We start from the raw sequence: 26,425 nt of genomic DNA, 5'->3' as shown, positions 1-26,425 counted from the left end.
TCATTTAGTCATTTGGCAGACGCTTTTATCCAAAGCGACTTACTACAGGGACAATCCCCCTGGAGCAACATGGAGTAAAGTGTCTTGCTCAAGGACACACTGGTGGTGGCTGCTGGGATCGAACCAGCAACCTTTGATTTACCAGATCAGTGCTTTAACCCACTAGACCACCATCTCCTTTACATTTATCCATAGGTATATGCAACCCACAACCTAGCGTTGTTAACGCAATGCTCTTACCACTGAGCTACAGGAAACCTGTTGGTTTCACTGCTGATACACGGTGTCAACCCGCCAACCGATTACATCACTTGTCCACCGCGGCAACAAACACAACCATCATTTACAATTTTTATTGTAATAAATCACTTAGTTTAGTTTGAGAGCATCTGCACATCTAAAAGCGGAACAAGTGTCACAGCAAAGATCAGCAGCAGGAGTTAGAGTTCATTCATCATGTGAAGAGAGTAAAGTGCTGACTGACAAGATGATGGAGGAGGCTTTTCTGTCAAAGAACATATTAGAATATGTAAGCACTGTCATCAAGAGCCGGTTACATTAAAATATTCTTTTTGATCTCATTTTAAAAAGCCAGTGCTTTGCCAACATAAAGGTTTTTGTTTCGGCTATTCCTTTCATATTTGTTTCTTGTTTATTAGATTAACATAAACGTTCTCCATTTAATTTCATTTCTTATCGTAGTCCCTTTCATAATTATTTCTTATTCATTTGTTTTATTGCACAATGTGTGCCGTGATTACTCGTTTTGCTAAAGGCAACTTATTGAACGTGAAGGTTCTTTAAATTACTTTCTTATTTATTTCTGCTTGATGTGTGTCGTGGTTATTTGTTTTATTAAAGGGAACTATGTGACGTTAAGGTTTTTGCAAAGTGTGTGCAGTAGTTATTTGTTTTAGTCTGTGTTTAATATGTCATTGAACTTTTTGTAGTTTTGTGTGTTTTTGTTAAGAAAGATATTGACCCCCCTAAAATTCAGGCAACTGCTGTTCAAGTAAAATGCGTCATCATGCGCATGGCCACATCTTGCACCTTCCCACAGCAAACCCTGGTGTCACAGGTACTACCGGTGTTTTTACATGTCGATTTTCCTTTGGGAAAGTCACCACCACATCCTAGGAATCGTATATGTTATTGTACAATTCACAACTTATGGATTCATGTGAATTAGCCACCTTGTAAAATAGCTACCAATTCCTGTGAGATCAGGTTGGGATCACAAAATATGCATATGACTGCAGGTAGAAATGGAATGGAATTGTTGAGAAAAAAATATTCAGTGTAAAACTTTCATATTATATCTGCATTTCTTCTGGATATTAATATCCATCATCAAGTTTTGTTTTGATGTGTGACATGAAAATTCTTTTGATTCAGTTCATTGGTCTGGAGAGACATTATGGTCATTAACCACACAGCGCTGTCATCTCAGTAAGCTAACAGCTTCATTAAACCTCACAGCTCTCATCCTCCAGCCTCAGTGAGCTCATTGTAATGAAAGGTTATCATTTGGCCCCAGTGCTTCCGTCCTAAAGAATATTTCTGTCATTGGTTTTGACAACACGCCATCATAGAGGAAGTTAGTATTAAATTAAAATAAAATCGTTGATACTTGAGTAGAGATTCTGTCTGTTGAAGCATCTATAGTTGAAGGTGCATGTTTAACTTGTTAAGTGCAGGAGAGCTTGTAAACCGAGAGCATGTAAACCGAGAGGACCTGTCCTGTTATTGGTGATTGATCGTGTCACGTCACGCCCCATATTCACATTTATTAAAAACAGACCAATTGCTTGTCGTTGTAATCTTGTCGAGACGTCTTTTTCATGGCACGGTATTAGGCACCTCAACTGTGGAACAGAACCTGCGGTCACCTCCAACCGTGTGCATGAAATCAGTTTGTCACAGCTAGTATTGCATCGCAGCCAATATGTTTTCGTAATAACTTGGGAAATTGGGCTCCATTTGATGAAAACTCCAACATGTGTTTTCCTCTTCTTCACTTTTCTCTTCAGATGGGTTGCAAAGTGACAGTCTTGCTGTTTATCTATTTCCTGGCTACAAACTACTATTGGATTCTGGTGGAAGGCTTGTACCTGCACAGCCTCATCTTTATGGCTTTTCTGTCTGACTCTAAGTACTTGTGGGGCTTCACTTTGATCGGATGGGGTGAGTATGTAATGGTAGTGATTTTCCTGAAAGAAGCAATGTATGGATTTTCTTCCTGTGACGGGGTTTGCGACATTTCTTGGCAACTGTGATGCTTTCATTGCCGTCATGCTTTTCATTTACTTCTGCTCAGCACCTAGTTTTGCTCATGGGCAGTTGACATGACATGTAATTTATATCCCATTAAAAAATAAATGATTTTGCTGGACAACAGACGACACCCCTTTTGCTTGAAGTTGTTATGGTCTATTCAAAATTGTGTTTTGATTTTTTATGGACAAAATGAACAAAAGTGACAGAACATTAGATCTCCTGGAAATTGCCGGAAGTTTTACTAAACAGGAAAAAGAAAGCATTTTTATTGTGTTAATTTGTAGATTTTGTGAAATGTTTCGTTTAGTCAACTGTACACCTTCACATATTAGAGCAAGAGATTCTACAAATAAGCATAATTTAAGTTACAGCTTCATTTATTTGTGTGGGAGGTAACAGATGGGTTTCTACAGCTGGAGAAAATTTCCTTAATATAATATATATCTTATTACCTTAAAATATCCTATAGTGGCACATTCTTATCTCTACAAGTGTTAAAATGTAATTTTTTATAAGTGGATTATAATTATTGTCATGCAGTTTGCAGTCTACATCTATTTGTGATTTAAAAAAAATAATTTAAATCAGAATTGACTACTTAAAGCATCAGAAAAATATATTAAATATGTTAAATAGCATAATTTGATTCTATAATTTTTCTAATTTCCCTAAAAATGAATAACATCAAACATTAATTTACATTTAAATCATAGATTTGATTTCATTTAATTTTTAGAAACAGTTATTTATTGATTATCATTTAAAAACATTTGTTGTTTTTGAAAAGTTTGAAAAGTTTTTAAGCTGTTTAAATATCAGATCATTATAAATTTTAAATGTAACACATTTATTAGACATATAGTGGCCAGTATATTACAGGAAATGTTGTCTGGTTTCTTTTCCCAAAATAAGCTGCATAATGATATAATATCTTACAGGAATATTTGCTGTATGATTATTAATTGGATAGAAATAATATATAGTTACTTCACCTACTGTGACCCTTCATGTTGTGTGTATAGTGACTAATCCTATAATCAAAAGACATAGCAACATTGATTCATTGGTTCACAATGAATAGAGAATAAGACACAACTACAATTTAATTTCTGATCTATTGCTTTTATTTTGCTCACATTTAACACGGTAATACAGTTCACACTGATGCAGCTTTTAAATATGTATATATATATATATTTTTAGAAATATCTACCAATCAGCAATATATATCACTTTATTCCCTCCCCTCCGCACTTACACTGTAAAACAACACAGCAATAACTCGTTGCAGTTTGTTTGGAGAGGTTGCTTCCTTTTCAAGTGGTTTCAAGTTGAAGTTTTTTATTTATTTGTCATTCCTGTTTGATGTCTTCCTTCAGGAAGGGCAGAGATGAACGCCCCTTTGATATGCAGATTTTCTGTTCTAAGAGCGACTGCTCACTACATTCTCGTGATTTTGTTTGCTACAGTTTACTAATGACCTCCAGGTTAAGCCTGTGAAAATTTGCAACAATGTCACGTTGTGTCCGACCACCTCTGTTATTATAATCATAACAAACTGTGGCATCACTTCGGCTTTGGACATTTTACAGATGATTAAAAAAACGGATTGGTGTCAATTACTTTCCTTTTTTTATTTCTCACAACATGAGAGGTTTAGCAAAATAAAAGTCAACATATTTCTTTATACATTTAGAAATGTATTTAATTTATTTGATCGTCTGCTTTTTAAAATTTTCCATCGATTTTTCTCTCAGTTATCGTGAAACATGATAAAGCTCCACTCCTTAAATAGTGTCACCTACAGAATATATACGATTCAAGGCACACACTCTTTCCCAGAGATAATCCCTGACTCCCTCTGAGACCCCATTATCTCCATGGGAACTGCTGAGTGAAAACAGGGGACCCTTAACTGACACGTTCACCCTGAGATCCAGCCAGCTTGCTTCTTGATATTCATGATATGATCCCATTTTGCTCTTAAACCGTTCTGCTTATCAGTGGGAGGCAGCATTCTGATTTCGTTGCTTAATCGCCCGAGATATATATTTAGAATAAAATAAGTGTAGCAAATGTCTTTATTATTGACCATTCAGTTTTCTCTGGTTAAGAGCGTTAACATGTTTGACATTAGTGATATGATAATATTAATACAACATAACCAGGCAACATTGAATTCTTTGGAAATGATTATTCATTCCACCTTGACCTTCAAATAAATCTGTTTATTTTTTAAGATCTAATGTATGAAATTTAGCAGCATCTAGTGGTGAGTTTGTGAATTGCAACCAACGGCTCACTCCACCCCTCCCTTTTAAAGAACTACAGTGGGTAACACCGTTTAAAAGTTTGTAACAAGTTTACAAAACATGCTAAGAGCAGATTGTCCGTTTGGGGTCCGTTAATGTAAATCAAGTATAACAGGCATAATGTTAGCCATTCTGTTATCTATACATTGTTATCTGCCATTTAATATCATATATTTTCATCACTTTTGATGTTCTGGGGTTACATCCCAAACGTTCCTGATACAGGATGGTCCGGGTAGTAGCCTACTTTTACAAAATGTTCAAAATGACTGAGAGCTGTTCCTGACTCACTCTTATTACTTTACTATTTTAACATTCTATTCCCATTTTCAATTACATAGCCCCAGTTGACCACACAATGTCACGAATCATAATGCAGAAATTTAAAACGCCACACCTTCAAACTGTAAGAATAAAAACAACAATTTTTCTACAGAAGAAAAGCCCGTCTTTACATGTTCAGAATTTTTATTTATTTATCAGTTCCAATTCAAAGCAGGCTAATGTTCAGTTCATGCAGAACGTTCCAAGCAAAAAAATAAACATTTAGAGATTGGCCTGAAAAGAAACATTCAGTCCAGCACAAAAATAAGGTTTTCACCAGAATGAAAATAAATCAATTGTTGTCTATGTCTAGAATCTTGCTTTAAATAAAAACACCTATTGACAATGAATAAACAAACAGATTGTTAATTGTTTATTAAAATTAAGATAAGTGTCTGATTATAAGTCTCCGGGTACTCTCTTGAATCTCTGGGAAGGCTGGCAGCTTGAGATCATGCTTCATTGCCCCTAAAAACAATCTAAAAGAGATGTTTACAGGGATGTTAGCAAATTTATTCAGGTGTCCAATATATTTTAATTATAAAAAGTCCAATCTATTGCATTTTTATTACGTATGAATGTATTGGTGTAATAGTATTTCTCATGAGAATGCCGCTAAATGTCAAAAGCAGTTAACTGGCAAAAAAAAAATTGAAAGAGAATTTATTTTTGGTGTTATTTTCTTTTTATGTCCTTAATCATGTTGACAGTGTTTGCAAACAGTACAGGATTTCTTTTTTTTATTTCAGGGGTTCCTGCTCTCTTTGTTGCAACATGGGCAGTTGTCAGGGCAACGCTAGCGGATGCGAGGTGATCACTACATGCATTCATGTTTTTGTCTTCAAAGCGTTCACATTCTAATCATCTTTAATCATACAGTATAGGAAATGTGATGGCAGACATCCTCTTACAACTTCCTATTGTGAAAGAGCTGGGTGATGACCATACATGACTTTAAATACAAGTACTGTATCTTGATGCTTTGTATGCTCTGAGGTTACTTAGTGACCAGATTGTAACTGTTTTTAAGGAGATCTTAAGGTCTTAAGACTAGTCCCAGACTCATTAAAACGTTAGTGCCGTCTTGATCGAAGAACAACTTGCACTTGCATATCTTAAAATATCTTAGTGCGATTGTTTTCTCTCAAGATGCACACAGTAATGTTTGTTTGTAAACTATGTTTTTTTAAATGCCTTTAGTATCCTAATTTAGCTGAGGCCTAAGATCCAGGGAAGGGATCTTATCCCTTCCCTGAAGATGTGGCAACCTAGTGATTCCTAGTGATTCATAAACTAATTATTAGATACTTGATGTTTGTTTTGTAAATTAGGATTTGTTTTGCAGAACACTTCGTTCAAGCTGTTTATCACCAGATCATTTAGAGTTTGACTCTCTTTAAAAGAAGTGTTTTTTTTACGGGAAAAGTATTAGACCATGTCTGAGGCATAATCTTCTCCTTGGGTTATTTTCTAACACTTGCAAGGAAAATGATTTTCTCCCCCTGGGAGAACAATTTGTATTCTTTGTAGCTTGCAGGCTGTTTGTACTGGAACAAAGTAAATGTCTTCAAGCAACAAAGTGTATCTCGGGGGAGACACATTCATGAACAACATAAAGCTTTGTTTTTAGTTGTAGAGTTTTCACTGGTATTAAAATGCCCTAGTTTTAGTAAGATTATCACAGACTGTGTGTTTAAAGCGTTCTGTAACAGTGATACTAGACTTGCGTTGGCAGACTTCTGATGCACTTTTTATCAAGCCTCTAGATCTAATGTCACCAGCATAGTTTATTTTTTAAGTGCCATTAAAAATCCTTTTGTATTATTGAACTATTATTTAACTGTAATAGTTTACCTTAGATTCTATCTTGTATGTCCAAATTTGCGTTTTTTCAGGAAATGTCAAAAACACTGTACTTTTTTAATGATTAAATACTGTGTTGTAAAAGTTGACAAGTTTTTTTATATATTTATTAGTTCGATATTTGCAAAAACCAGTGACAAACGTAAAGGTTGACTAAACTGGTTATTGCCACAAAAAATATGGAGATACAAGGTTTCAGAAGGACAGCAGTGATATATTGTTTATTGTTTAAACAAACTATCTTATTTATTAATCCGTGTAAAACTAACTACGGACTGTTTAGAATGCAATAAACCTTCATTAACATTATATTTAACCACATTATATAAAACCTTTCGTATAATATGCAAAGGTAAAATGCAAAGGTAGAATTCAGCATATTGGTTGTGTTTTATATTGTAAATTTAGTGTGACCTTGCAACTTCTTTCAGATTCTCAAGTTTTAAAATTCTCCTTTTTATCTAAAAGACCAGAAATTCAGTTCAGTTTTAAGAATCTAAATAATTTTTTCTTACATAAATTAATTCCCTTTCCTTTTAAGGTTGATTATCAAATCTGTTTTAATTCCCGGAGAATGCATGTTCCTGAATGGACCACAGCTTTTCATCTCCATGTCTAATTTATCTTCTCTACTCGAGAGAAATGGAAAAGTGGAAAGCTTAGATTAGAGAGCCAATAAATGAGAATTCAAGCTTGTTCAATTTAGCTCTGCAGTATTTACTCAAGTATTTTTGTCAGTTGAACGTTCGGTGCCTTAAAATCTTAATATTCCACTCAGAATTTTTTTTCTTAAAAGATGACAGGTATTCCCAGGCTGTTCCGATTGACTCTTCTTAAACCTTTTTGTGGCATTTATTCTACATAGCCGAGGTCTTGATAATCATGATTATCATAGTTTCTCCGTATAGTTTTTTATTTTTCTATATAGTTATTTTATATTATTTTTAGTAAAGATATTGGATACTGGTAGACACCAGATTTAATTATAATTGAGAACAGCGAGTTTAATCAAAAGATTGCAGTAATAGGGTAGCTTTCTCTTAACATTACTAGCTTATTTGATACAGAATTTTTTATCTCAATATTTATTGGTGTTTTTTTAACCATACAGACATAATATTATTTAACAGTCAAGTACATATTCAACATATAACTTTGAATAAAAATGTGTTAGAAATAAAATCAAGACTTGTTTTCCACAGTAAATAAACAAAAGGAACAATGATACTAGAACATTTTCATTTTCATTAATATGATTATGATTTTACTATATGTTGTTAAAAAAAGTGCACTGATGCTGGCCGGTTGTGGTCTTCCTGTTGTGAAACTCATTTATGCTCCTTCTAATGAGTCCTATTCAGAATGTATGAGTGAAAACAGCCCTCAATTAATTTTAGAGAGGCAATATCACATCCCTGACTATACTGTATATCAAATACAGTACAATACTGTGTATATTAAAGTTACCTAATGAGTATAATGAAAATCATCATCATTTTATGGTAAGTAAAATGAAATATTTTAGATAATAAGATAATAATTTTAGATATAAGTGCTTACGTTACCAATAACTTCTGCATGGTAATTTATTCATGGATACAGTCACACATCATAGTAAACATTTCTAAAGGGATTGCAAATGCTGAAGCAAATTGGAGGTAAACAAATGGAAATGAGGTTCATGACGCTTTTTAGCACGCTTAATGTGGGTGTATGTGTGTGTGTGTGTGTGTGTGTGCGCGTTTGAGTGCGTGTTTGTACGTGAGGATGTGCGTGAGACTTGATTTCATATTTCATTTTGTATTTAATATTTACTTAGCACCTTATTCTAATTTCATTTCAATGTTCGTACTTATTGAATGTCTTTTTATATGTTCAATGCTTCAGCAATATTGTAATAACACACAATATTGGCAATAAAGTACCTTGAAATTGAAAATTGACAGAGAGAGAGAGGCTGAACTATGCATACAGTATTAAGTACAGTCAGGTTTCAAAACTAACTTTCATCAAAAGGTAACTTCTAGCAATTCTTTTCTTCCACAACTCCATGTTCAAACATGTGGAATATTTAAATTCAATATACAAATTATTTTTTTCGGAATAAAATCATAACATTTCTTCATAATTTATGTAACTGGTACGGTTTCTAAGGCACAAAAGAGAAAAGAACTGTAAATAATTTGCCTGCTTTAGAGGAAATATATACAGAATAAATAAATAATACAAAACCGTTTCATGGACAGTTAGCAATATATATGGTATATTGTTTATATATATATATTTATATATAGCTTTTTTATTTGAAGGATATTATTACTGTGTTAGCACTGTCTGTGAGAAAGAACATTTAAGCATCTCTTTCTATCTGTCCCTTTACAAATATAACCCATATCAATTCATTTATCTTTCACTATCCTCCTATTATCTCTCTGTTTCTCCCTCTCTCCCTCTCTCTCTCTCTATCGCTTTCATTATCTCTGCAGATGCTGGGAGCTGAGTGCAGGAAACATCAAATGGATCTACCAGGTCCCTATTCTGACAGCCATTGGGGTGAGTAAGAATGTGCAAAATACGGCGTGTGAATAGCGTGCCAAGCTAAGAAACTGTTCAAAGACTGAGGCAATCCTCCCTGAGGAGGGAGAAATAATCTGACTTCATCTAAACTTTTCTCGTTTCTATTATGCAACACTGTAAGATGTAAAGCTCTTTGGCAAAGAAGGCAAATGTCAGTGTAGGTCTGGCATCACCCAGAGTCTTTGCTAGTTCTGCCATACAGACAGTATTATTCAGACATCAGCAAAAACTGAAGTGTTTCAGGGGGAGCCCACCTGTCAACCTCACTTCTCCTTTCTAGCTCAATTATTTCACTTGAATTTACAATTTCAGTTACACTTAAGAAAGGTAAAATAAAGGCAGTTAAGATAGATAACAAAGGCTCCAAAACATATTTTAATAGATTGAAAGAATAGATGCAAAATGAAGATTATTTTATAATTTACAAACCATTCCAAACCTCAATTCAATTAGTTTGTCATGGGGGCCAGTTCATTAAGAGCATCCCAAATGAGGGGCCAGAGAGATATGGCTTTCATTTTTATTTTTTCTGTTTAAATGACTCTGTGTTTTCTGTCCTTTATACAATAATAATATATTTGCCATCATAAAAGAATACTTCAGTAAACTACAGTATTCACTTATAAACTCGTAGCCCGCTGCTACAAGATCTGCAAATTCTGTTGCCATCTTTAAGAATCGTCTGAAACACATCTCTTCCGTCAACACCTGACTGATCAGTTCTGACTTCTATTTCTTCTCTACTCTTTATAAAAAAACAAACTTACTTAGCTCTGTATACTGTGTCAGGTGATATGAGACCAGTCTTCTATTTTGATTTCACTTATGCTTGTTGTTGTCCTCATGCTGTCCCAATTGCTTCCATTGCTTACCCCAGCTGTAAGTCGCTTTGGATAAAAGCGTCTGCTAAATGACTAAATGTAAATGTAAATAAACTATATTAAAAAACCTGGAGTAGATACGTTGAACCATACAGGGTAAAACACACACACATATATATATATATATATATATATATATATATATACACAGTATATTTAGTTTTTAAATCTACTTAAATGTAAGTAATATTTTTTTATAATAAGTTCTAATTTTGTATAATTTAACTAGAACATTTAATTAGTTTACTAAAGTAAGTAACATACTCAGTGAAAATTAAGAGGGGTGGTGTGGTAAATTTGGGTGTTATAACTTGTTCAAGTTAACCGGGCTTTTAATTTGACGGGTCGCCGCAAAGAGTGTTTGACAGTTGCTTTTTTTCAAGGGACAACCTTCTGATCTCTCTCTTGAAGCCAACACGGGAGTGACTTGAACTGCAATTCATCGACTTGCCGCTAGAGACTGGCTTCAAAAGAAAGCATAATCTCTATGAGCCCCATGTTAAAATGGGCAATTTTACAGTAGCAAAAATCATGTTTACAGCCTGGTGCAAAAAATTATTTTGTTCTATATAGCTAATTTTATCCTTCATGACAACTGTGAGGAGGGTTATTTTTTTATAACTCACCCGCTTAACTTATATTAAGCCTTAAAATTCTGCAAATTAGTTGCGTAGCCACTTGAGTGAGAAGGGGTTACAGCAATCAGGTGCCTCAGCTCCAACCATGTCCTGCTTCTTTGCCCATTTTTCGATTATCCGGGAGTGACACGCTGCTAAAATGGTGGCGGCCGGCTCAGCCAACTTTAAGCTTCAAACAGCTCCTCAGAAACCTACGGGTGACGTCACATCCATATTTTATACAGTCCTTGCTTTTCTCATATGAATCAGAAACAGTTCAAGTGCACACGTTCTCTGAGAGCTCCACGAGCACCCACAAAAAACAATTCCAGATTAGTTATTTAATCACCATTTGTATATTTCTAAAGTTATTCATGCACAATTAGAATTTTGTTAGCTGTTCGGTGCTACTTTCTGGTTAAGAAATAAAACATGGAGCATTTTCCAGATTCTGTGCCATTCCTCGAATTCAGAAAGAATTGTTTTATGATTCAACCATGGAGCCATAAATATGGGAGCCCATATGTTGTATTTTAAAAATTTTGCCCCATAAGACACAAAGCAACAAGTCGTTTCCTACATTTAGACATGCTGAGGTTGTATTTTAAACTGCACAGCAACAACATCTGTGCATTGTAAGACCGCCAATCAAGCTTTTCTGCATTCAAACATGTTAATTTGTTGTATTTTCAAACTTTATAACAAAAAATGGGAAATTCTGTGAAATAACATCAACCTACACAGGTGCTGTTCTCCAATACCCTATTCTCCGTCCTAGCCTCTGTACTTTTGAAATGGTGGTCCTATTCTATCTAGCAAGGTCAGAAATTAAACTAATTAAAGGTCATCGTCCCACCCGCATCACTTCCTGACTGTAGGGTCAGTTCCCAACTGAACTCAATTTATTCTAGAGATTCTTCTTCACACTATGCTACTTGAATGGCTGGAACAAATTTAAGCGATGGCCGGGTTGGTGCTCGCGTGCCGCCAATTGAATAGCCCGGCTGTATGACTTTCTTCTGCAGAACACAATCACTGCCCACCTTTTCAGCTCTAATAGACAGTCTTCTCTGAAGCCATGAAATGTCACAAATTCTGCATTCTGTTTCATGCTTGGTCGTATGACATCACCGTCTCATCCATCCCTTTGCAGCTGTTGTAGATGCCTGCTGCATGCTTCTCTCTGAGTGACCTACAGCCTTCCAAATGGCAAAGAGGGTCACTGCTACTTATTTTCTTCCAGGAATACAAAGTGGAGGACAGTGATGTATCCACAGGTGTTAGCTCAACTCATCAAAGTGGTTGAACTGACACCGACTGTGCACCAACATGTCAAGCTTCTTCTGTCGCTTGTGTGGGCAAAACAAGGTTGAGCCTGGATTGCATTCTCATTTCTTTTCCTTGCCATTTCCATCCCTTTCTCTGTCCTCTGCAAGAACACCAAAATGCTAGATATGAAAAATGTATAGTAGCCCTACCAAAGGCCAGAGCAGTGCCATGTTGCGTGTGATGTCATGAAATGATGTTGTACCATCGCTACCAATGAAAATACAAGTTTGTTTGTACTTAAGGTTTGAACTTTTTACACGGTCCCTTACCCACAGCTTGTAAACATTAAAGGCAATCTTTTTATTAGCGTATGTGTTCCCTGGGATCAGACAAGTTATCCTTGAGAATTCAGTGCCCTATCTATTGAGTTGCAGTAATCCCCGATAATCACACGGATCAAATCTCTCAGATTTCTCAAGATTAGACGTGTTGAAATGTTTTTCCGAATATAGACATTCAAAATTGCTTCGACTGTGCAGTCGGGAAATGACAGTAGATAGTATTTCTGTGTTGTTCTTAGGCATGCTTACACAGACTCTAAAGAGCTGATTTTTCACACTGTGTAACTGAGGGTTACACATTTTCACACATTGAGAAATGCAGTGAATATTCAATGAATATTTATAGCTGTCTTTTTTTGCTAATAAACAGATTTTTTACATGAAATGCATAGCAAAAACATTCGCAAGCAATATATAACTAAGTGCCATTAAAACAAGTATTGTATTGTGATGTATTTCATAATGTAGTCACTTAAAATGTGCAGTTAGCAAATATTAATAGAAAATAATCATAAGTATAATAAGAACGTTGTGCAAGAAGAATATATTTTTTTCAAATGTAAGGAAACATGTTTTGATCAGCCTACTTAAAGATAAGTCAGTATAATGAGACATGTATCCATCTGGCTTGTGATGATTAATAGATTTACATTTCAAATGTAACAATGACAGTTTCACGAATTCCCGTGAGACTGGGATGGAGGATTCACATGCCAGAAACAGGAAGAAAACACATTTCCATACTCACACTAAATTGATGGAGGCAATATTCTTCAGAAGGTTGTAATTGAAATGTGTGATTGCTGTGATAGGGATTGACATGAAGATTTTGACAGAGAAGATCTTTTGAGGTCCTATGTGGAGAAAGATGCTAGTTAAGACCTTTATGTATATGGTGAGGTATATAGTCACATTGCTTCAGTAGTTATTCATTCTAGAAGTCTTATTTCATAGCATGATTTGCATAAACACTTGGCTGTACAGTACATATACATATTGGAAATTAATACTAGAGTAAATTTCTCCTGAATACTGAATATAAAATATCATAACTTGGATAACACATGTAGAAACACAGGCTGCACCGTTGCTTGTCTTATTGATTCCATTGATTCAGTTTAAAAGCCTGAAAGGTCAAGGTTTGCGTGGGCCTTTATTTTCAATCACTTGCATGGTTCCTGCTGTTTCTGATTAAGCAGATTGAAATTAGCATATTTCAAATTACTACCCTGTTCATTCTGGCTTCCAGCCTGTGATCCAAACCACTCAGCTAACCATCTGTTAGTGACCCCCCTGATAGGCTTTATTTTCCAGCTATCTGTAATGGACAAAGTCTGGAAATTATGTCCTGATTTTATTCTTTGTCATGCCTGTCCCCTCCCGCAAAAAACAAATTTGATCCTATTTGAAACTTTGTATTTTTGCTTTCTGGTGATATCGCATCCTTCGGATGAATAGCTTCATTTTACTCCTATTTGTTACTTTGGACAAAAACACCTGCTTTAATAATGAAATGAAAAAACAGACAGATTTCAGAAAACCTTTAAACACACAATTATTTAAACTGTTTTATTAGGGGTGACACAATATACAAATATTGAAACAGTGGAATTAAAAACTATGATTATTGATATTGTTAATACTACATTTATGAAAATATCATAATTCAGCACCTGTTTAAAGTTTTGCCTGAAAGAGTTAATTCACTTTCACTTTTATCATTTTTGTCATTTTAAACCTATTTGACTTTCTATCTTTAGAAAATCACAAAAGAAAATATTTTTAAGAACTTTTTTAGTTCTTAAAAATATCTTAAAAATTAGTTTTTACTTTTTTTTAGTTGCTGATTCCTGTCCTGTAGTCAGTTGTAGTTCTTTTGTTCATTGGTTCCCAGTTGATTGCCTCCCAGGTGTGTCTTGTTGGCCCTCTTTAGTTTGTGTATATATACCCCAGTGTTTCCTTTGTCTAGTGTTGATTGTTGTAAATGTTGCGTTGGTGTCTTTTTTGTTTATTTTTGTATGTTTTTGTGATTATTTTGTGGATTATATTTAATCCCAAAACTGCATTTGGATCTGCTCCCTGTATACCCGGATCTGCTCCCTGTATACCCTTGCTGCACCATTACAGTTTATAACCAAAAACCATTGGTCCCCATTGACTTATTCTGTATAGTATGGTCAGAAAACCAAATCAGGGAATATCTTATTTTGTGTTGTGCAGACGAAAGAAAGTCATTCAGGTTTGAGATAACAAGAGGGTGAGTAAATGACAGAGTTTTAGTTTTGGGCCAACTATTCCTTTAAGAGCCACAATAGTTAGAAAGTCATTTTTTATGTATTATGATTCATAGGCTAAAGAAAGGTAAAACACACACATGAATAAACAAAATTAAAAAGGACATTGGACTGATTGTATTACTTATTTCTTTAAATAAATATCAAAGATATTGTGATAATATTGTTACTGTGATTTCCACTAGCCATGATAATCATGTCATGTAAAGTCTAATATTGTGACAGGCCTACAGTATATGATATGCACATTAATTCGATATGTTTATATTTCTTTTACATGTCTCTATAGTATATCAGCAGTTGTCAACTGTGTCTGTTTGCATTTCTCCTAAAACATTTCAAGGGAAACAAAAACACCAAAGTCAATCCTTAATTGAAACATACATTGAAAGTGAAAACTCCCTTACTGGATCTTTTGAGCCCTGTCAAGCAACCGCTGAGCCAAAACGTTTTCTCTGGGCACCGGCACAGTGATGGAAGTGTAAATGATTGAGCGTCAAGAGACTGGCACATTAAGAAGATGAGCTTCATAGTGAGACGAATCGAGCGGATTGTGTAGAAGAGGGATTCAGTTGGCTATCACGCTCCCGCTCAGAGCAATTTCTCATATCAATGCTACTTTTTCTCTCTCTCTCTTTCTCAGCTCAACTTCATCCTGTTTGTGAATATCGTGCGGGTGCTCGCCACCAAGATCCGCGAGACTAACGCGGGCAGATATGACACGAGGAAACAGTACAGGTTTGTGAAGCGTCTTCCTCTTTATGCCCTCTGAGCTCATGTCCTCTGGGGTTGTTTTAAAATTTGTAAGTGCCCTAAAATTGTAAATTCAATACCTCGGCTGTCAGTGGAAGCAATAGCACCCACCGCCTCTAAATTGCTGTCAGTGGAAGCAAAGCCTGTAGCTTTCAGCAACTTTTTATTTCCTTATGTAATTTAGACGAAAACCTTTCATCTGACAGCTTAAAGGCAGAATTCCCCATGCCTTAAAGATGCGATAATAAGCATCACTTCCTACGAACAGTCATTCAATGATTTTGGCTTCTATCATTCCCATCATGCATTACAATCAGCGTTGCGTTTTAGGGTTGCTGCGTATTAGAGGTTCGAGCTTGTTACATGCTGAAAGAAATGTTGCTTCCATTTTAATTTGGCTTTGTGGACAAAATGCTTTCAGACTCAATAAATGCACAGTTGGGTGCTGGCAAGACATAATGTTATTCTGGATGTATTCTAAACCAAAACACAATGGCATGGAATGGAATTTTTGGCCACTAATAACAGTAATCAATTTGATTATTATTGCCTTTCAACTAATTTGCTGTCCGCGGAGCCACAGGTGTCAGACGGCACAGCTGGTAGAACAGACCGAAAGTGTTTGTAAACATGTCAGTCAACGTGTAGTCAAAGCAGATCAAAAGTGCGTTCGTTCGACCGAAGGGCTCAGCCGATTCTCACGTTCTGGGAAAAATGAACTTTAAATGTCAAGTTCATTGAATTAACGTAAACGATCATTTGATTTGACACATCGTATTTGATACGATGCTCCCATTACTAAAACACTTTGATCCATCTAGGACAAACTTCATTTAAAAAACGATTTTCACCTCATAATCTTACAGAGCACCTTTCTTCCAATTATTTTCGATGACTCTTTTCATGACTAATTTGCAAGACATTTAATGCTGCAGATTTCTTCATTCTTATTGAAGCTGTGCGGGGATGTGTGGGATGACATTCATCAAATGAGGATTAAAGATAAACTTTGTATCCTGTTATTCAACTTAAACACGCAGAGATCTCATTAAAATAATGCTGAAATTGCTGCGTATGAAAACTCGGGTTTCAGATATTATGACCTGAAATATCTGAATTCCGACCTCCATCCGTTCCAGTCAACCACTCGTCACATTCGCATGTTAGATGTCACTACGAGAGGCTAAGAGAACATTACCCAGATAGCAAACAACATCTGGCCCAGTTGTGGGCCACATCTACGAAATTCTTCTGGCTTACATACAGCGCGGAATGACGGCGATGACTCAACCTGAGTGTGGCAGTCAGAAGTCAGCCATAACAGGGCCAGATATGGTAGCTATTCAAACGAAGGCGCAAGTGCAATTAGGGTGTATCCGAATCCACTTGTTCTAGTTTGACTACGGGAAAAATAGTCTGTGTGCTAAAAGGGTTGATCTAAAAGAGTTTTCCCTATTCTCTCGATGAGTAATGGGTGTGTTTTGGGAGGTAACGTGCAGTAAAGCAATCAGCATCTCATCTCTCATTTCCTTCAAGAGCCAGTTGGCTCGTGCCATGGCGGATTTGTTATTTATAGGGTGGAATTGGCAAGAGCAAAGACTAAACGCTTCTTCAGAGAGGAAACGCGTTTGCTTGTGCGTGAGTTTAATTCGTGCGTGTAGACCATCTACAAGACAAGCCGTATTTTTTATCCCATGTAGGCTTACACAATCCTTTTATTTTTTAATATTTGGCATGTTTGTGTGCTGCTTTGCATCTCTCTGTTTGTAATAAGCAGAGTGTATGCACGTTGTGCACCCGCCTATAGGCGCATTTTACTAACATGCTCTTTAAATAACAAAACAAAATATTTTGTCGTTGACTTTACCAGGTTTCATTGGTCAGTGGCGTTGTATATTTCAGTTGCCTCATAGCAATCTATTAATTTGTGTTCATGGACAAGAATTTCCTCCTTTTTCGTGTCACTGAGCATGACTTTCGATCTAACGTATTTTAATACTTGGTATCTTTTATATGTATAAATATATGTCAACGCAATGTGATCAGAATTCATATCTATTTTACAAGTTGGCTCATTGGTGTGAATTCCTATTTCCTATTTCCATTTGTATGTTTTTTTATGATTTAACTTTGAGGTTAGGTTTAAGGAAGCTGTTAATCGTTGCTTTGCCCCCTTGTGAAACTCGTGTTTCAGCTAAATTAGCCTTTGGGGCTGTGATTTTAGGGTTTGGGGTAAGGTAAGGTGTTGGTTAGCCACCTCATAAAATATGTACGACTTTTGATAACAGGTTGTAGATATATGAAGTTACATACACACACAGTCTGTGTATTGAAAGTTTTCCTAAGTGACACAAAATAAGTAGTGCTTGCTAACATGAAAAGGTGGAAATTCGTGTTTATGAACTCAAGTCAATAGATTCCAAATTTCTTGCCTATGCCACGATCTGTCTTGAGACTGAGTTGGATGAAAGGATGGTTTTCAGTGAACAATGCTTCAAATTTGAATGTGTATTTTACACAGATGGATTGCATAGCTAGTTGTATTTCTTTTCTCTCCTTAGGAAGCTCGCAAAATCCACGCTTGTGTTGGTCTTTGTGTTTGGCGTGCACTACATTGTGTTTGTTGGAATGCCTCACACATTTGAGGGTTTGGGCTGGGAGGTGCTCATGTACTTCGAACTCTTCTTCAACTCTTTCCAGGTAACTTAAAGTAGATGCTTGTAATGCATATTTAATGCAATCAGGGATCCCTGCAAGTCAAGATGAATATGTTTTTCCTTTGATAATCTTAGAATCATGTATTATAATTTTTAGTGTAGGATAGAATCACTTACCATAATAAACACTGTGTATCTATTTGCATGATTAAGTAATGATTGAGCGGATAGAATAAAAACAGAGAAGTAAAGGTTGGAGGCAAGGTTTTGTAACTGTAATGTCTTTATTTACAAGCCAAGGAGGAATCTCAAACTTTATTTGAAAAGGTGTTCTTGAAAAGTAATCATATACATTTGTGCATTCGCCAGACTCTTTTGCCAAATGCAAAATTGCCTTATTATTTAGAACACAATGAAAAGTTTTTTTTTTATTATAGCTCACTTAGTTTCACCTCACACACAAGCTTAGAATTAAACACTGTTGGCTACACTTGGGAAAGGGTAAAGCAGGTTAGGAGCTATAAAAGAAAATAGCATCTGAGCAACACAAACACAAAAACTTTTTAACTGCATTCTTAGCAAAAAAAAGATGTGAAATAACTAAAAAAGCATCACAAAAACAATTTCCCTTGGAACTGAAACTGGAGTCTTTTATCAGCATGGGTACAATACACAAGATGGAGGTGTGGTCAGTGAATTTAATATTGGTGAGAAATATGATTGTAAATATATCTGCATTCAGCACATGCCTCACATTGTGTAAACAGCTTTCAAGCAATATGAAAAGCAACACAAAAATGCCCGAGGGGGAGTGGGCACGGTAGATAATATTTTATAATTGAGACCACTACGTGAAATGTGTAATTTTAAAATAAAGTAAAATAAAATAAAGAACATAGAAACAAAGGAACAGATGCAGTCCAGGCTCTTGACAGTACTTTAAACTTTCAACAAAACAAATAAGTGTACAAAGTTCAGTCCACCTTAGAGTTCTTCAAAAAGGAGTGACATCTAAGGAGTTCTGTGATATTTAGTTGGGAGTGACAGGTGAGAGTCTTTCCATCACAGATGGGTTAGACAGTAACAGCATGTAGTTACATCTCGACATCAAAGAACAAATCACTCACATGCCCACTTACCTAAAGAACAGACAAAATCAATTTCCACTAAACTTGAGCAATAAAAAAAGAAATGATATTTTGCAAAAGCATTTATTAGTAGACAGTAACTTGCCTATTAAAAGTAAACTATTGAACTAAATATGATTTTTTGTATGTCAGTAGATTCGCACTGTGTAACATATTATCCTGTTTCTTTTCTCACTCCAGGGTTTCTTTGTGTCCATCATCTACTGCTACTGTAATGGAGAGGTGAGCATCTGCAGAGAGAAAGTGTTCACAGCAGAGGCGGATACAGAAAGTAAATGATAGATGGGCCTGTAAAATTGCGGTTTGGCCGGAATAATTCGCAACACCCTTTCAACCGAAGTAATTTTTTTGATAAAAGGATAGACCGGTGTTCTGTCCCATTGTGGCCTCAAATGCAATTCACTAAACTCTACAAATGAAACCGCATCACCGTGCAGTTGATTTAACACGGTCCCACGGCTTTGCGGTGCATGGCTTTCCCTGCATGCATCAAAAGACAATGCAACTGCATGCGGTTTACAAGAGTGATGTTTGTAACAGGCTTGTCGGAGGCGTTTCCCGTTTTAATAACTGTCTCTTGTGAAGTTAACTCGGTGGTACCTCAGGAAAATGTCTGCATGCTTTACAAAATATGGCAACTTTTGTATTGCTATATTCAATCCATTTAAACTGCTCATACGAATTAGAACTAAAGGAGCATGACTGTCCATCAATTACGGTAAACGGATATTTTCTATTCTTCCAACGCGGAGAGAGGAGGTGGACAATTTTGATTTACTAATTCGAAAGCTGGTTGAGTGAGAATATTAGTAGAGGCTGAAGCACTAATAGTGCCATTAGCACTCGACTCATCGGATGTTGCTGTGCGTATTTCACCTTCATTTCCATGTGCCTCAGTGTATTTTCCTTCAGAGCCATTGTCTAGAGGTGTTTTTTTTTTATCTGTCGTATGTTTAGCAAACGTGTAAATCAGCTGTTGCATTGATTTTTCAATAATTTAGGGCAAACGTGCATTTTCAGATTTTAACTGAAGATTATGAGGGTACATCAATTTTAAAAACAAAATGACCCACATTGATAAGCTATTTACTTTAGACACTGCAATATTTCGTGAAAAATAAGAATTGTCATTTTATATTTCACTGGGAATATAAAACTCCAATTTCTGCAGCAAAAGGTTGACTCCAACAAAATATCTACTAAACCATCTGCCATTTTTAGGTCTAAAAATATAGGCCAAACATGAAATTAACAGACAACAGGATTAAATAGAAAACATGTTTTACTTTGCCGCAGTGCAGTTTATTGTATAAGTAGCGGCAATGTTAAAGCAGTGCAAAAGTTTGACAAGTTCATCCAATGAAACACGTAACGTTAATTCAAAATATATTTTGTCCACTAAACTGTGACTGCGCACCCTGGCACATAGAGTATATTTTTTGCTTATTCACAGATAATTTAACAAATATTATTCATCTTGCAATATTTAGACATCTGGCTTGGGCAGATGAGATTGTTATGCGACTGTTAAAATAAAAAATTATAATTGGCAAGTTATTGGCATATGTCGATAATAAAGACCTCCCTACTAACCTTACCATTCACTTTATTTAACACCTGTTCATTTCGTTTAGAATAAATGCCTGTGATCTAAAATGTGCAAATGTAGCTAGCTGAAGGTGGATTCGAACCTGCAATGTGACAGTTTCAAAAATAACTAGTCACATATCTTATCCTCTACGTTTTTACACTCTAAAATATACATGCTTTCAAAGCCCATGCTAAATATACACAGTAGTCTAAAATATTTTCATTATCTTTAATGAGCATCATATGCACACTTAGTTTCCACTGTTTTGTCTGAATGCAAGGGTATGGCAACTGCTATACAGTCTGCTTAACACCTCACTGTTTTACCGTGTTTCGGGCCTCGAGTATATTCCTTTGACGTTAAGAACAGTTCTTTTAAGTGACACGTCAGTTTTAAAACTGCACCAATCTAACGCAGGGCTGTTGGCGGACAAGCATCCAAAATCTTGCAGCTATCGCTCGGTGATGTCAACAGGTCTGTCATACTGCACAATAAAGTACTGCATATATTTCAATACATTAATTGAATGCATGCACTGACATAACTGTGTTTGCAACTATCATAAGTTTGGACAAAAGTGTTCATCCTTAAAGTGTAAATCTAACACATTGCGAGGACAATAAGAAGAACCGGTTTAAACTGAAGAGGAGGAGTGGGTAGAGAAAGTTGATTTGTTCATTCATTTATTTCCACAAGAGGAGCGGGTATGACTCGAGCAAAGGTTTGTTTTGTGCTGTTTTGCGAGGGGTTCGAAAATCATTTAAAATTTGCCATGCTGTTTCTCAATCACACACTTTTACAGATGAAAAAACTCCTCTCCAGCTGGGGGTGGAAAGTGTTCGACCTTAAACAAACTACCTGCTCCGAAAGCATTAGAAGAGACCTGCAGAGGCACACTAAGGCATACAGTATGCATGACAGGAGTGTATTTATTATTTGCAACATTGCTTTTCTGAATGCAAAGCTCAAGAGAACATGCTGTGTGATGAGGATGACATTCTTCAGAGGGCAGAAATGAGACCCTGTGTAAATACAAAAAGTTGCTTCAGTTGTTAATTTCACGTCTAGTATCTGCATAGATAAATATAAGCATATGAAAAATGTTATATACATATTCGTCTATCTTCAATTGTTCTTTTTTTATCATTTCTTGGATGTGGGTAGGTTTCTCCAAAAATGCATCACTTTGAATAAACAGCTGAGATAATTAACGTTTTTTATCAAATATTCCGCCCAGATTACCCTCAGAACAATCATTAAAAACCGATATGAAGTTAACGTTCTAGGTTCTGGGATTCTGTACTATTTCCCAAATGTGTGTAACAGTGCCACCTGCTGTACAACACTTCAAACACTGATTGCCGTAATAACTCGTCTTTGGCAGGGAACAGTTTTTTTTAAATGACGAGATAACTCGTCAATGGCGGTGAAAGAGTTAAAAACAAAAAACAATCCAGGGTCAAACTACAGTAATCCAACAAGGGTAAAATGAGCAGAGATGAAGCAAGCAGAGTTGGTGTAGTAGACTGAACAGTAGGTAGTGCAGATGGCGGTCTGGGTGGAGTCCCTGGTGGCTTGGCAGAAAAGACTCTTGAACTTGACCAGACTCTTGATCGACCTCTTTAAATGGACTTGGATCAGGAAGGGACTCTTGGGCTCGTCTTGGCTAAGGAGCCGACCCTTGGGCTCCTCTTGGCTCAGGAACCGACCCTTGGGCTCGACTGGGCTCAGGAGCCGACCCTTGGGATCGACTGGGCTCAGGTGCTGACCTTTGGGCTCGACTGGGCTCAGGAGCGGACTCTTGGGCTCGACTGGGCAAAGGAGCTGACCTTTGGTCTTGACTGGGCTCAGGAGCGGACACTTGGGCTCAACTGGGCTCAGGAGCGGACTCTTGGGCTCAACTGGGCTCAGTAGCGGACCCTTGGGCTTGACTGGGCTCAGGAGCGGACATTTGAGCTCAACTGGGTTCAGGAGCGGGCCCTTGGGCTCGACTGGGCTCAGGAGCGGATCCTTGGGCTCGACTGGGCTCAGGTTTGTGGTTTGCATCAACCTCTCAGGAGACTGAGGAACAGAAAGTAGACCACACACACCACATACCTGTAGCTACCACAAGAAAGACAGTGGAAAAAGACATAACAGAGGCCTCGGAGACCACCTGACTTGAGACTACTGGTCCGGCCGGGTTCCGGTCAAGTTTTCAAATAATATTCGGGTCCCTGCCAGGTTTGGGAAGTCAATTTAAGATTTTTCTCTGTTCTGCATGGGTCCGGGTCCAACTTTAAATTTATTAGACGGCTCCGGGTCGGACGTGTGTAGCACATTCACGGGTCTCTTCGGGTTCTGGTCTACATTTTTGGACTGTAATGCCCTCTGGTAGAGCTCAAGGGCACTACCTCTGATGATCGTAACAGATATACTTATTTGTCAATTTTTTTTATAAATGTATAGTACATAAGCCAATTAGTTGTGATGCTATTGTTTTCTTTAAATAAATGTGTGTGGAAATGTTTTATTGTAGTATTTTAATATGCGTTGAAATTCAGGCTGTTGTTTTGGAGATCACTGACCTTAGTTTGGAGAAGAGATATGTTATACTGATTGTTTTCAAGTTATCATAGTTGTTTTCATATTTTGAATTAGCTAATATTGTTTTTTATATTTTCGTAAGGAATTTTAAATACTTTTGTCATTTTATCATCTATTTCTCTATTTTTTGGTGCTGTTATACAGTGAGAGATGTAATTATTTTATCCCCTGCTGATTTTGTAAGTTGGCCTTTCTTATAAAGAAATGAAAGGGTCTATAATTTTAAGGTAGGTTTATTTTAACTGATAGAGTCAGAATATTCAGGGGATTTATTTTTAATGAAGGTTATAAATTGGTTTGCATTTCAGTCAGTGAAATACGTATTTGATCCCCTACCAACTAGCAAGAATTTTGGCACCACAGATTGGTTATGTGCCTAAATGGACCACAGATTAGTCCTGTCACGTTAAGGAAGTTCTCATAAATCAGTTTATGTATGTAAAAGATGCCTGCCAACATAATCTTTATCTTCCATTTCAACCTCTCCACCACCATGGTCCACAACAAATAGTTTTTTAAGGATGCCAGGGACAGGATTGTAGACCTGCCCAAACCTTGAATTGACAACAGACAGAAGCTTGGTGAGAAGGAGTTAACTGTTGGTGTGATTATTTGGAAATAGAAGAAATACAAAATAACTACCACTTACCCATGGTTTAGAGCTCCCTAAAAGATTTCCCCAATGGAGTAAAGATGATCATGAGAAAGGTTTAAGATCAGTCCAGAACTACATTGCAGAAGCTTGTTAATGATTTCAAGACTAGATTGAAACATCCTGAAGCACCTGCAAGGTCCTCCAGGCCACGAAAGGCTTGTATGAAATTTGACAATGAACATCAAAATGATTCAGAAAAGGCTTTGGCGAATGTGCTAGCACTGCTGTGAGACAAAAAATTGACTCCTGTGTTTGGAGGGAGAGAAATGCTGACTATGACCCCAAGAACACCATCCCTACAGAGAAGCACAGTGTTGGAAACTTTATACTTTAGGGCTATTTCTCTGATATGGGTATAGGATGACTTCACCCCATTGAGGGGCTAAGGGACAGGCCAGTGCACTGTAAAATCTTGGACTAAACCTTCTCCCCTTAACTTGATCACTGAAGATGGGTCGTGGATGTGCCTTTAACATGACAAATGCCCAAAACAACCAAAAGACAGGCTTAAGGAGAAGCATAGGAAATGTCCTACCCAGTCTGTAGTGTTTCATCACCCACACCTCTCCCCTTTTTATCCTTTATCCTTTTATCCTTTCAACCCTAATTATCCTTTGTTTGTCTCCCTATTTAATGCCCTCATTTTTGCTGTCCTGTGCCATTTCATTTTGTATGGTTTTCCGAGTTGTGTGCTATAGTGCTTTGTATATTACCTTGACCGTGGATACCCTTGTCTTGTCTTACCTTGCCAACCCTTACCTTGCCAGTTCATTTAGATGTTGTGTTGCTAGTTTGTATTGTTTGTTTATTTTTTTTTTGCGCGCCGTGGGAAGTGTTTTGTTTGAATTCTTGTTTTGTTATCGTGTCTTGTTTTCCCCATTGTGGGTTTTTGTTTTGCATTTAAATAAATCTGTTCTTTGTTAAAACCTCTTCAGTGCTGCCTGCATCTGGATTTTTCCTCACATCGTGACAGAACAAACTGGCCATTACATAACCCAGCAGGAACATGGAGTCGAACGAGGCATTTAGGTCCTAGTAGGCTTCCGCCAGAAGGGGACCCCCTTGAAAGACTTCGCCATAGACTTCCTGTCCACTGCGCTCTACTCGGGGCTCAGGGAGGCAGAAATGAAGGTAATCCATGGGGACCTTCCATGGCGGAGCCTCTCTCAGGGCTGGCGACCATCCATGAGGACATCCCCTTGCAGATCGGGGTATTGGGTGTCGCCACACAGGTCTCCTCACCCCCTGCATCCTCGCCTCAAGCCAGCCTCGGTGACAAGCGGTGGAGGCGAGAGTATTGGGGGTCCTCGAAAGAGGCCTCCGACCCCGAGCCAGGTTTGCCCTAAACCTCCTTCCTACAGCCGACTACCAAACAGGTGGCGCGGCTGAGAAAGGAGAGACAATGGATGGAGGCCCGAACTCAGCACAGCCAGTGATCCAGCCGGCGCCCTAGCCGGCATTCCAGTACGGTGCAGCCAGTGTCCAGTCCGATGTCAAGAGGTGTTCCAGCCGGTGACTCTGCCGGCCTTCCCTAGCCGTGTCCGACTGGCAGCCAAGCCTGCGTCAGCCAATACCAAGTCCCCCCGGACTCCGTTGTTACCCCACCCCCCTCCTATGTGTACTATTTTTATTGTCCCAACCCGTTTGTTATTCTTGCTTGTGTGCCCCTAGTCTTGTTTACAATGTTTTGTTGGTTCTTGTCGGTTACCCAGTTTGTCATGTCTCGGCTTGGCCCTTCAGGAATGCTAGGGTATCGTTCCTTAAGGAGGGGGTTCTGTCATGGTTCTGTCTTCCTAGTCATTCGTTTTGTTTTGTTTTCTGAGTCGTGTGCTGTAGTGCTTTATGTAGTACCTTGACTGTGGATACCCTTGTCTTACCTTGCCAACCCTTACCTTGCCTGTTCATTTATACGTTGTGTCGGCAGTTTGTTTGTTAGTTTATTTTTGCATCCCGTGGGAAGTGTTTTGTTTGAATTCTTGTTTTGTTATCGTGTCTTGCTTTCCCAATCGTGGGTTTCTGTTTTGCACTTAAATAAATCTGTTCTTCAGTGCTGCCTGCATCTGGATTATTCCTCCTCACATTGTGACAACATTTATTTCAGTTTATTGCCAATTTACATTAATTTATTTGACAGATACTTTCATCCAAATCAACTCAGGAAACCTTGTTGGAGAAATGTAAAAAATCAACATCTGTTCTAACACGATCATAATCGCAAGTTGACTGAACAAGAAAAGTTTGAAAAGCAGCATAAAACACTTTTAAAAGTTTTTAATGGCC

At 37.1% G+C, this 26,425-nt stretch overlaps 1 protein-coding gene across 1 annotated transcript in view; it reads left to right on the top strand.

Annotated features, from left to right (window-relative positions):
* The window catches only part of pth2ra (parathyroid hormone 2 receptor a), a 48,235-nt gene that overhangs the window by 21,067 nt on the left and 743 nt on the right, over positions 1-26,425 (top strand). Inside the window, exons 7-12 of the mRNA XM_056754955.1 lie at positions 2,031-2,184; positions 5,663-5,723; positions 9,263-9,329; positions 15,399-15,493; positions 18,070-18,208; positions 19,494-19,535. Coding sequence (XP_056610933.1) covers positions 2,031-2,184; positions 5,663-5,723; positions 9,263-9,329; positions 15,399-15,493; positions 18,070-18,208; positions 19,494-19,535 — 558 coding nt within the window. The remainder of the gene's footprint in view (positions 1-2,030; positions 2,185-5,662; positions 5,724-9,262; positions 9,330-15,398; positions 15,494-18,069; positions 18,209-19,493; positions 19,536-26,425) is intronic.

This window comes from Triplophysa dalaica, chromosome 8 (assembly GCF_015846415.1).
Source record: "Triplophysa dalaica isolate WHDGS20190420 chromosome 8, ASM1584641v1, whole genome shotgun sequence".
In the NCBI taxonomy this organism is placed as follows: domain Eukaryota; kingdom Metazoa; phylum Chordata; class Actinopteri; order Cypriniformes; family Nemacheilidae; genus Triplophysa; species Triplophysa dalaica.
This window is presented reverse-complemented; position numbering and strand designations above follow the sequence as displayed.